This window comes from Anguilla rostrata, chromosome 16 (genome assembly GCF_018555375.3).
Source record: "Anguilla rostrata isolate EN2019 chromosome 16, ASM1855537v3, whole genome shotgun sequence".
In the NCBI taxonomy this organism is placed as follows: Eukaryota; Metazoa; Chordata; class Actinopteri; order Anguilliformes; family Anguillidae; genus Anguilla; species Anguilla rostrata.
This window is the reverse complement of record NC_057948.1, coordinates 2115411-2128111: the sequence shown is the minus strand read 5'-3', so window position 1 is coordinate 2128111 and position 12701 is coordinate 2115411. Positions and strand designations below refer to the sequence as shown.

Sequence of the window (12701 nt, the reverse complement as noted above, 5' to 3'; positions counted from 1 at the left end):
TGAAATAAACACATGAAGAGGTGTGCTGTATCAGTGTGAAATAAACAAACGAAGAGGTGTGCTGTATCAGTGTGAAATAAACACATGAAGACGTGTGCTGTATCAGAGTGTGAAATAAACACATGAAGAGGTGTGCTGCATCACAATAATAAATGAGCACATGACAAATAAATAGGTCATAATACATGTGAACCATAACATTGACATTTTGTCATGTGACTTGTATGGTTACACATGTATTTGCAGATTATCCTGGATTAAAACATGACCCCTTTATATTGGCCAACTCAGTCATACCTGCAGTCTTCTGGGGGAATCCCCCTCCTGGAGGGGTGGCTGTTAGGGGACAATGGCTATCCGTTAAAGACATGGCTGAAGATAATATAACAGAGTGCGTGAATAGTCATTCAATCGAAAACTCACAAAACCATGCACTGTAGCCCAATAGAGAGGACGTTTGGAATGCTGAAAATGCACTTCAGATGTTTGCATAAGTCAGGTGGAACTTTACAATACAGCCCTCAGAAGGCCAGAATATTCTTTGTGGCTTGTTGTGTGTTGCATAATGTTGCCAAAGACATGTCTCAGACATAAATGAGGACACATTATAGGACTTTAGAAGGCGTGATGCTGAACTGTATGTGCTGATGCACATTAATGAACCGAGATACCCCAGCAGCACGGGCGAGGAGGAATCAGCCTGTTATGCAGACATAATGGTTCATTTGATTTAAAAAATCCACAACATTGCCCAGCGAATACTGCATTTATTTCGACATTTTAACGTAATAATCTTTTTCATTAAAGATTTTCATTAAAATAAATGTCTTTTAAGTCACTATCTATCGCTGCATTGGGTAACACAATGGTGATTGAGCCTATTTTTATATTAATTTATACTATTATTATTATCATAATTCATGATTAAAAAACTTGGTGTCTGTGGCGACATTCCCGGGAAAATATAACAAGCGGCGTACAGTCAGTGACGCATTTTTCATCACCCATCAGTGGTTGGTCCGCCAGAGAGGGTAGGCGGAACTAACGCAACAGGCTCGCTCTTCAACTCACTTGTGTGTGAGCGGCGTACTGTTTTTTCCGGTGTCTGCATGCGTTACAATAACAGAGAAAGGGGGGGTTGGGGGAGTTATGGAACCCTAAAAAGTTTTTGTGTAACATGAGAGATCATATTATTTGTCAATGTAGATTTCGTATTACATTTAATGACAATGTAACTTTACTAAATTACATAGCTATTTGCACAGCTAACGCTAGCTACAGGACCATGTCAAGAAAGACAACATTAGTTTAGAAAACGTTGCGCACAGTATCCATCTCTCATATCAGGTAACGTTGCGTTAGCTAGCTAGCTAATGTAATGAAAACAATCTAATGTCGGATAACAATTAGAAAAAAACGCTAGCTAACGCTACCGACCGGTACCGACCTCGCAAACCGTCTCTCGAATGCAATGCTACCTTGTTGCAACGTTGCAGTGTAGCTAACTTAAGGCCAGTTCAGATCAATGATTCGCAACGAGACTGGGTGCAACTTGCAAAATTCCAAGACGTTTGATTGTAAACGTTCTAAAACTGCACTTGGCGATTTGACGGTCTTTTAAAACCTCAGGGCAGGCAACGGCTCTGCTACTAGCCAGTTCACACCACTGCAGTTTTCTCTGCAACATTCTAAAACCGTTTCGCCTCGTTGCGAATCATTGATCTGAACTGGCCTTAACGTTATCATTATTTACATTGCCATCGAGTTCATCAATATATTATAATGATCGGAATAAAGCCGGGGTATGTGGAGCAGAGCCGGGTCTGATTTCTGAAGACGTCATGCAGGAGGAATCTAAATAAAAGAATACGGCAGTATGGATTAGCATTGTTATTTTATTATGCTTCCTCATATGTTCCTTCAGCCTTTATGCCCTTTTTGATGAAATCCCCTTTGTTTTTGTTTTATTCTTCTTGTTCTGATTGCTAATTTAACACCCAGCTCAGCTTTATTCTCGAACAGTTTAGCTAGCAAAACCAGAAACACCAGGGGTAACATTTTGCAAGGCAGTTGTTTCAAAAATACCACACAACAATCATTCACGAAAAAGACTGCTTATTGTGCACGAGATACATAATTGCACGAGCCACAGCGAATCCCGCAAATTCTTCTCTGCAGTGTAAAGATGTTCATACCGGGCAAAAGGTGGATAAAGAACGTTTGCAGAAATTGATCATCACTAATTCTACCCCAGGTTTGCTATGGCATTTTAACCCGGCTCGGCAGTGTAAAGACTTCTTGAGTTAGCCTAATGTTAGACAACGAATGAGTATGTACATAACGTTACTTTTATAACAACCGTTTTTTATTCAGTAAATAGTAAGTGTTATAGTTGGCGTGCCAACTGACTGACGTCACACAGGCGACACTGGTTGGATCCGGTTGCATCTATGGGAAGTGAGGTCCAAAAACACACCTGCAATTACCGCTTCTCGCCATTGGCACCGCCATAGAGAACGAAACTGAAATCTTCGAGATTGTCACTTTAAATCACCTTTTTATGATTTATTTTCAAATATGCATGATGGTCGTTTTTTAGATCTCCAAATTTTAATGGAGTCGCACAGAAACAGGTCTTTTATGACAAAGGTAAATCTGTTTTTTCTAAGACTTTTAAAATCCACCATTATATTATCAATCCACCAAGGTGCAAAGTGCAGGTGGCTTTTATAAGGAATGTGAGATGATATTCTGATTGGTTTATCACATGTTTATGCCCAGGACACACCTATAAATTAAGACAGTAGGATCAGCCCATTGGAACCTCGTGCCTTATATTGCGCTCAAATAATCCACCGTCCACTTATCCCAAGTATAAGTGGGTTTGGACAAAACCTAAATGCACTTGTACCATGCACTTTAGACCATGCGCTAAGATCATTAAAAGAGCATTTTTAATTGCATTTTTTAAATGTTTAAGTAAAAATCTGGTTTATTGTGTTCATATGATATTCATGAATAATAAAAAAGGTGCAATATGTTATTAATGTTAAGGGCAATGTCAGGCACTTGTAAACATTATCCTTGCACTAAATTATGTAGGCATTATATATACTCAAATGGATTTACTGCACAAAGAAAACACATAACCAATTTAAAAAGATCTCATACCTTTTTTGCGGAAGATAATTTATCTGAACTCTTCTCTTCAAAAGAGCTGGACTTCAGTGACTGCTGGATCCTGTGAACAAAACATGGAGACAGACCATCCAGTTAAACTCATCCTATTACTACAGCTCAAACTCACAGCACATGGAGACAGAGCTTCCATTACATTACATTACATTACATTACAGGCATTTAGCAGACGCTCTTATCCAGAGCGACTTACACAACTTTTACTTAGCACTTTACATTGTATCCATTTATACAGCTGGATATATACTGAAGCAATGCAGGTTAAGTACCTTGCTCAAGGGTACAACGGCAGTGTTCCAGTTAAACTCATCCTCTTACTGCAGCTCAAACTCACAGCACATGAAGACAGAGCTTCCAGTTAAACTCATCATCTTACAGCAGCTCTATCCAGAAGAATCTGTTTTACACAATGTGTACTGAACCATTTGCATAGTTTCTCTCTTGTACACACATCAGAGTTAGAAATGAATAAGTGGTACGCACAGAATGCACAAAGCAAGTTCTGTCAGGAAACTCAAAAATCGCAGCTGACCTATTGGTTGGCTCCATTACCCGCATACTCGTGCATTTCCACAATCATCCGATTGCATACACACAACGCTCTTCTCTTACCCATCCAATCACAGGCACACATCACCAATGGAGTGCCTTATTAAACCACCAATCAGACCTCTCAGTGCTGCTGCTTGCCTGCGCTGCTTTTGCCTGCTTCACTGCTGCTGCTCAGAACTGCACTCACCCTCCACCACCCCATCATCACCTACTGTTTGGATCTGCTCCTAGATACTGGGGGGTTTACTGGTATTCCTCCTGTTTAGTAGGGAAGATGTATAGTACTCCCTGTTAGATAGGTACAGTTGCAGTTAGGTAATGCACCCTGGTGCGTGCACTAATACCTGAAGCAGATCCATTCACTGCCAAACCCAAAATATGTATTTACATATCCATGTAAATATTTTAGTACGTACGTAGCCCCTGAAGAGACGTGGGTGAGAACATTTATTATTGCATTCCCTCGCAAAAAAAATGTAAAAAATTAAAATTAAGATAAAAGATGTTAGCTGTTAGACTATTGTGAATACATATAGCCTACACTCCATTCCTCTGACACACACATAATAAATACATAGATAATATGCATTTATATTGGTTAGCGAGGGCTAGTTAGACCATTCTGAATACTTGCGACACTCAATAAGTCTTCTGTCACACACAGTACATAAATACATAATGTGTTTATTTACTCATGTGTATGTGTTAGTTAGAGAGGGACAGCTAGCTAGACTACTGTGAATAGCCTACCCGCAGTCATTCCTCTGTCACAAACTGTCGCTTGCTAGCTATATCTTATGCTCAGCAATTTGTGCACAAGAGCAAATATTAATACATATGCCTAGCATCGATAGCTATACAGCTGTCGGGGTAGCAGGGTTGATGACTGGGTTGCCAGACTGGGGAACATTCCCCTAAATGTAGGGGATTAAAAGCATTATTTGGGGAAGTATTACAATAAAAATATGTTTGGGTCAATGACAGATGGGGGATTTTAAAAGGAGGTATGGAAGAAATTTGTATGGGAGTCAGTTGAAGATGGGGATTTTTGAGGAGTTTGGATGTTGAACTACCAGTTGCTTCCTGGAATGATCAGTTCTGCGATTCGACCTGCTTGTGCTTTACTGTGAACTTGGCTTTAAATATAAAGATGTCAGCTGGCTAGACTAATCGATCAGCTTTACTTTGAACATTCCATTGAACAAGCAACAGTAAATAGATGTGCTAGCTACATCATATGGCCTCATAGAATTGCGATTAATAAAGGCTAACATCACACTAGCCCTTGCTTCGTGTAAGTCCGATCACCACTGCAGTGAAGTTAACAGTCAACTGGCTACGATTCCTGAGAGAAATGTGTAGTCACGCTGAAGTGCACACGTGTAGTCCACGATCTAAAGCTCCATTTTGCACTGCCTAAAGCTACTCTTAGCAACTTACATGAAATGAAATGAACATGTCATTATTTTTGATCCAATGCTCAAACATGTGCAACGCTTGCTTAGCTTTTAATTCATTATTCAGCAGGGGGATTGCAACATTAGCCTCTTAGCACGCGAAGAACTAGATAACATTACCTGGCCTAGTTAAGAACCCATCTGATTAAGAACCTATTGCTTGCTGGCTAGCCGATAACCAACCCATTAGCAGTTGCTAGGCTTCCTGTTGCAGTATTTGTTGGATGAATGAGGATGATGGTTGTTTCATTAAACGTTTATTGACACAAACTGGGATTCATCATTGTATGTACAGAGGTTACCTGTGAGACATGACTAATGTAAGAGACTGACAAGTGACACTGCACTATATTGGTTTGTTTACTTTACTGCCCTGCGTATGAACACGCATATAAAATAGTCCATTTATATGACACCTGGCTGTCTACTGCTGGTAGATTGACAGAAGTGCTATGGAGCACTTAGATCTTTAAACAAATGGGTACTTAACTATGTAGTTAGCGCCCTAAGTGGCTAATGTCGCAATCGCTAGCTGAATAATGAATAAAGTTAAGCAAACGTTGAGTTGCTTGATCAAAATAACGACGCTTCCTTCCTTGTCATCATAAGAGGACAGCCTGAGGGCAGTTCATCAACCCTGCCAATCCTGACAGAAGCTCTAGCCAGACAGACAGCCAGATATGAAGATATAGAGATCTAAAGTTGAGGCCAAAAGTTTACATACTCCCAGGCTAATGATATTCAAACTCAGTTTTTCGCAACTCTGCACATGTCATGTTACCATACATTTCTTTTGGCAAGTCAATTAGGGTATCTACTTTGTTCACACCAGAAGGCATTTTAAAACAATGGATTAGAGACAGATTAATTTAAGCTTTAATTCACTATATCTGAAATCCAGAGGGTCAAAAGTTGGCTGTTTTTATATTATAAAACAAATAAATTATATATATTACAATTTATCTGTTTTCATGTAAGCCATTCCCATAACAAACCGGTGCCTGCCCGCGGCAGATGGGTTCCCCCTCTGAGTCTGGTTCTGCTCAAGGATTCTTCCTGTTATCAGTCAGGGAGTTTTTCCTTGCCACTGTTGCCCTAGGCTTAATCTTTGGGGGCCGGATCTCTGAAAAGTTGCTTTGTGACAAAGCTTCATTGTTAAAAGCGCTATACAAATAAAAATTAATTGATTGACCAGTCAAATGAGCCCTCATTGCTGTCTGTGGGTCCAGCCGTTTGCTAGGAACCCAAGTGCGTATCTGCCTCCACTCCCTGTACGTAATGCAGATTGTGCCGACAAGCAGACAGTGCATGCAGACTGAAGCGAGCTCGCTCTCAAAACAGCTTAGCATTGTACTATGAAATGAATTCATAATTATGGTGAATCGAAGAAAAGGTTTTTGCACAGTGATAACAGTAATTGAAGAGCTGAAAAAGCAAATCTCAATTAGAGGCATTATTTCCATATTTAGAAAGTTCCGATTGGTTTGGAGAGTGTGCTCTAGACCGTGTGAGAGCCCTACTGGTGGGCATGTAAGTTTACTGAAGTGAATTTAGTATTCTCCTCATTATTTCTTCTTATTCCACATCAAGTCAACATCCTGTACGCTACTCCTACAGTTTTTCAGCAAGACCTACCTTTTTTATCTCGTAGCTTCACCTAGTTGCTTGTGCTTTTCTTGTCAGTAGTGCAAATATTTTTGAGATATTTACCATTTTTATTTATATTTTATTTATGTTTACCAAGAAAAATTCCCATTAATTAACACTAGTGGAATGTTCACAATGTAAACAACACACTTGCAGCTGACATTGCAATCAGCCGCTGCAGCAGCGACAGATACAGACCATCTCTTTCTTTTGCAAAGCTTCTAATGGATGAAATCTCTACCAAAGTGAGTAACGGTGGCAGCAGCTGCAAAGCAAGTTCAACTAAAACTAATATTGTTTTTTATAATTGCTATTCCAGTACTGTAACATTGTATTCAACATTCAGCTAATGTACTGCTGAAGAAATTAACTCCCAAAAACATGTTCACCTCAGTTATTTATTAAAAATATGTGATATTGAGAGCAGAAAACTTCTTTTGTAGTGTAGATAACCTGTTCAAAACGTTATCTAAAATGTGCAATTTGGAAAGGTTTTGGGATGTCTTGGAAAATCCATTGCAACATTTCACTGCTTTTAGTTATCTGCACAACAATCTGTGAATTCTTTGCTGATGTGTCATTTTATTACTGGTTTACATTCACGAATGGCCCAGAAATACTTTCAAACGATTATTGCAAAAAATAAAAATAGAAAAAACAAATAAAAGCCTGTGCTGAAATTGGCTTGCTCTCCCCCTTGGCTAAACGCCAGCTTTGCAATGGGCAGGGTTCATTGGGTGTTAGTTATGCAACAAACCCTTAAGTCCAGTGAAATTTTTTCTACATGTAATGTGTAAATAATGCTCTTGCCACTTTTGTGCACGCTAGGCAAGCTAAATTGAAAATGCCCAAGCACTGCCCCTTCTCTGGATGTGGACAAAGCAATACATTCTTTTCTTTTGCCAAAAATGAAGAGACCTACAAGAAATGGGGTTTAATTCTGGAGCCCACAGGCAATCCAGTATTACAATAACCAGTGCAGTTAGTATTTGCATTACCCATTTTCTCAATACAAAAGAACTTTTCGCAGAACGTGCTGGATCGGTAAGGATGCCTACCATTAGCTAGCGACAATTAAAACGTTTTCAAGCTAAGACATGTGGAATCAAAGCCTGTCTTTATTTGGGTGTAATGTCCAGAATTTGAGACTGCTATAGAGTGCAATGTTAGTGTACAGTAGCTCAGTGTTACAATGCTGTTACAAGTTGAATAATCTTCAGGTTTAATTATATGATGGGAACGCCTAGTTTATGTTGCTTTCTTTCATTTTGTTGGGTACTGCATGGGACAATCTGCTCTAACCAGCTCTCACCTAGCTAGCGATGAGAAACGGTTTACATACTGTATGATGTGTCTTACAGGTATGAATGTTAATGAGCGCAGGATACACACCCAACCTGCCCATGTCTGCTAGACAGGTTGCAATAATCTAACCGTGTCTATTACAATTCAATGGTTCTAATTCGGTTAAAAACGTGAAAGAAGCATTAAGAAGAAAATCTGTTGTCACTTCTGGGGAATATAACAAAAATCTAGTTTCCTGGATCTTTAAGAGCACTGTAAACCAGGTGGAAATTGCCTTTATAAATGCTTGTGGTTAAGGGGTTAAATAGAGTCAATTTAAGTCTATTTAATTACCTTTGATCACCTGTGAACTCTCCTCTGAAATTGAGAGGAGGACCCATTGAATGATCACTCTTCAGAGACACACAGCTGGGTACATGTGACCCTGCTCTTTCTACCTTGACCCTGTGAACAAAACACAGAGACAGAGAATCCAGTTAAATTCATCTTCTTACCACAGCACTATGTCACTGCACATCTGGCGATGACATAATAAACCCCACATACACCTGAATGTGACATAATACACCCACCTACACCTGAAAGGTGACAATGACATTGAAAGGTATATTTCCCTCCTGCCCCCTAGTGGTATGGGCAGCAGCGCCCACAGAATGGGGACAAAGTAAAGATTTGCAATTTATTAAAAAAGGGGCTACAAACACGTCACAAATTCAAGATCAACGGCTGCAACAGCCTCCTTTTTGGCCAACAACACCACTCGTTCCCTTATCAGCGCTAATGGCAATAAATGTCAGTAAAATGAAAGAAGCCTCCCCATCCCCCAATCACTCATTGCACACTAACCCACATCATAAAACATGTTTTTTATACTTTCCATAGTTACTTTGCCTTTCTTATTTTTGCATGAAAAAATGTATTCCATTTAAGCTTTCAGAACAGCACCTCAGATCACCAAAACAATCATTCAGAAAAAAGTTTTAAATTCCATATGTAATGTACTTACACTGCAGTCACTTTTGGTATATCCAATACTTGCATCTTTATGGGTCATTTGTCAATGTAAGAGTTTCTGTAATCCCAAATGCCCTTGCCCATATTCAAGCTAAGACTGTTAGCCAGTTCAGGTGCCATTTTCAACTCAATCTGTCAAGCATCCACCTGAAACTTGGCCGGCATATCTGGCCACCCGATGCTGTCTTTACGTATAGTATTTTGTTCAGTAGGCATTTGGTTATCTGAACAGCCATAGGTTTACTTTTAAGTCAATCAAGTTACAGAATGAATTAAACAAGACTGTCACCTGTCAAATGAGCCCTCATTGCTGTCTGTGGGTCCTGCCATTTGCTAGTAACCTAAGTGCGTATTTGACTCCACTCCCTGTGCGTAATGCAGATTGTGCTGACAAGCGGAGAGTGCATGCAGACTGAAGCGAGCTTGCTCTCAAAACAGCTTAGCATTGTACTATGAAATGAATTCATAATTATGGTGGATCGAAGAAAAGGTTTTTGCACTGTGATAAAAGTAATTGAAGAGCTCGAAAAAGCAAATCTCAATTAGAGGCATTATTTCCATATTTATAAAGTTCCGATTGGTTTGGAGGGTGTGCTCTAGACCGTGTGAGAACCCCACCGGTGAGCATGTAGGTTTACTGAAGTGAATTTAGTGTTCTCCTCATTATTTCTTCTTATTCCACATCAAGTCAACATCCTGTACGCTACTCCTACAGTTTTTCAGCAAGACCTACCTTTTTTATCTTGTAGCTTCACCTAGTTGCGTGTGCTTTTCTTGTCAGTAGCGCAAATATTTTTGAGATATTTACCATTTTTATTTACATTTTTTATTCATATTGTATTTATGTTTACCAAGAAATTGTCCCATTAACTAACACTAGTGGAATGTTCGGAATGTGAACAACACACTTGCAGCTGACATTGCAATCAGCCACAGCAGCAGCAACAGATACAGACCGTCTCTTTCTTTTGCAAAGCGTCTAATGGATGAAATATCCAGCAAAGTGAGTAACGGCAGCAGCAGCAAAGCAAGTTCAACTCAAACTAATATTCGTTTTCTTTTATAATTTCTGCTAATTCCTTCCAGCTACTGTAACATTTGTATTTCAACATTCAGCATAATGTTAACTGCTGAAGGAAATTAACTCCCAAAAACATGTTAGAACTGATTCACCTCTGTTATTAATTCAAAATATGTGATTTTGAGAGCAGAAAACTTCTTTTGTAGTGTAGATAACCTGTTCAAAACGTTATCTAAAATGTGCAATTTGGAAAGGTTTTGGGATGTCTTGGAAAATCCATTGCAACATTTCACTGCTTTTAGTTATCTGCACAACAATCTGTGAATTCTTTGCTGATGTGTCATTTTATTACTGGTTTACATTCACGAATGGCCCAGAAATACTTTCAAACGATTATTGCAAAAAATAAAAATAGAAAAAACAAATAAAAGCCTGTGCTGAAATTGGCTTGCTCTCCCCCTTGGCTAAACGCCAGCTTTGCAATGGGCAGGGTTCATTGGGTGTTAGTTATGCAACAAACCCTTAAGTCCAGTGAAATTTTTTCTACATGTAATGTGTAAATAATGCTCTTGCCACTTTTGTGCACGCTAGGCAAGCTAAATTGAAAATGCCCAAGCACTGCCCCTTCTCTGGATGTGGACAAAGCAATACATTCTTTTCTTTTGCCAAAAATGAAGAGACCTACAAGAAATGGGGTTTAATTCTGGAGCCCACAGGCAATCCAGTATTACAATAACCAGTGCAGTTAGTATTTGCATTACCCATTTTCTCAATACAAAAGAACTTTTCGCAGAACGTGCTGGATCGGTAAGGATGCCTACCATTAGCTAGCGACAATTAAAACGTTTTCAAGCTAAGACATGTGGAATCAAAGCCTGTCTTTATTTGGGTGTAATGTCCAGAATTTGAGACTGCTATAGAGTGCAATGGTAGTGTACCGTAGCTCAGTGTTACAATGCTGTTACAAGTTGAATAATCTTCAGGTTTAATTATATGATGGGAACGCCTAGTTTATGTTGCTTTCTTTCATTTTGTTGGGTACTGCATGGGACAATCTGCTCTAACCAGCTCTCACCTAGCTAGCGATGAGAAACGGTTTACATACTGTATGATGTGTCTTACAGGTATGAATGTTAATGAGCGCAGGATACACACCCAACCTGCCCATGTCTGCTAGACAGGTCGCAATAATCTAACCGTGTCTATTACAATTCAATGGTTCTAATTCGGTTAAAAACGTGAAAGAAGCATTAAGAAGAAAATCTGTTGTCACTTCTGGGGAATATAACAAAAATCTAGTTTCCTGGATCTTTAAGAGCACTGTAAACCAGGTGGAAATTGCCTTTATAAATGCTTGGGTTAAGGGGTTAAATAGAGTCAATTTAAGTCTATTTAATTACCTTTGATCACCTGTGAACTCTCCTCTGAAATTGAGAGGAGGACCATTGAATGATCACTCTTCAGAGACACACAGCTGGGTACATGTGACCCTGCTCTTTCTACCTTGACCCTGTGAACAAAACACAGAGACAGAGAATCCAGTTAAATTCATCTTCTTACCACAGCACTATGTCACTGCACATCTGGCGATGACATAATAAACCCCACATACACCTGAATGTGACATAATACACCCACGTACACCTGAAAGGTGACAATGACATTGAAAGGTATATTTCCCTCCTGCCCCCTAGTGGTATGGGCAGCAGCGCCCACAGAATGGGGACAAAGTAAAGATTTGCAATTTATTAAAAAAGGGGCTACAAACACGTCACAAATTCAAGATCAACGGCTGCAACAGCCTCCTTTTTGGCCAACAACACCACTCGTTCCCTTATCAGCGCTAATGGCAATAAATGTCAGTAAAATGAAAGAAGCCTCCCCATCCCCCAATCACTCATTGCACACTAACCCACATCATAAAACATGTTTTTTATACGTCCCATAATTACTTTGCCTTTCTAACTTTTGCATGAAAAAATGGATTCCATTTAAGCTGTCAGAACAGCACCTCGGATCACCAAAACAATCGTTCAGAAAACGTTTTAAATTCCATATGTAATGTACTTACACTGCAGTCACTTTTGGTATATCCAATACTTGCATCTTTATGGGTCATTTGTCAATGTAAGAGTTTCTGTAATCCCAAATGCCCTTGCCCATATTCAAGCTAAGACTGTTAGCCAGTTCAGGTGCCATTTTCAACTCAATCTGTCAAGCATCCACCTGAAACTTGGCCGGCATATCTGGCCACCCGATGCTGTCTTTACGTATAGTATTTTGTTCAGTAGGCATTTGGTTATCTGAACAGCCATAGGTTTACTTTTAAGTCAATCAAGTTACAGAATGAATTAAACAAGACTGTCACCTGTCAAATGAGCCCTCATTGCTGTCTGTGGGTCCTGCCATTTGCTAGTAACCTAAGTGCGTATTGACTCCACTCCCTGTGCGTAATGCAGATTGTGCTGACAAGCGGAGAGTGCATGCAGACTGAAGCGAGCTTGCTC

At 39.5% G+C, this 12701-nt stretch overlaps 1 protein-coding gene across 1 annotated transcript in view; it reads right to left on the bottom strand.

The window, feature by feature from the left end:
* LOC135242400 (protein NLRC3-like) overlaps nucleotides 1-12701 on the bottom strand; it is a 1894071-nt gene that overhangs the window by 1759693 nt on the left and 121677 nt on the right. The window contains exon 7 of the mRNA XM_064313443.1: nucleotides 8493-8603. Within this exon, the coding sequence (XP_064169513.1) occupies nucleotides 8493-8603 (111 nt within the window). The remainder of the gene's footprint in view (nucleotides 1-8492; nucleotides 8604-12701) is intronic.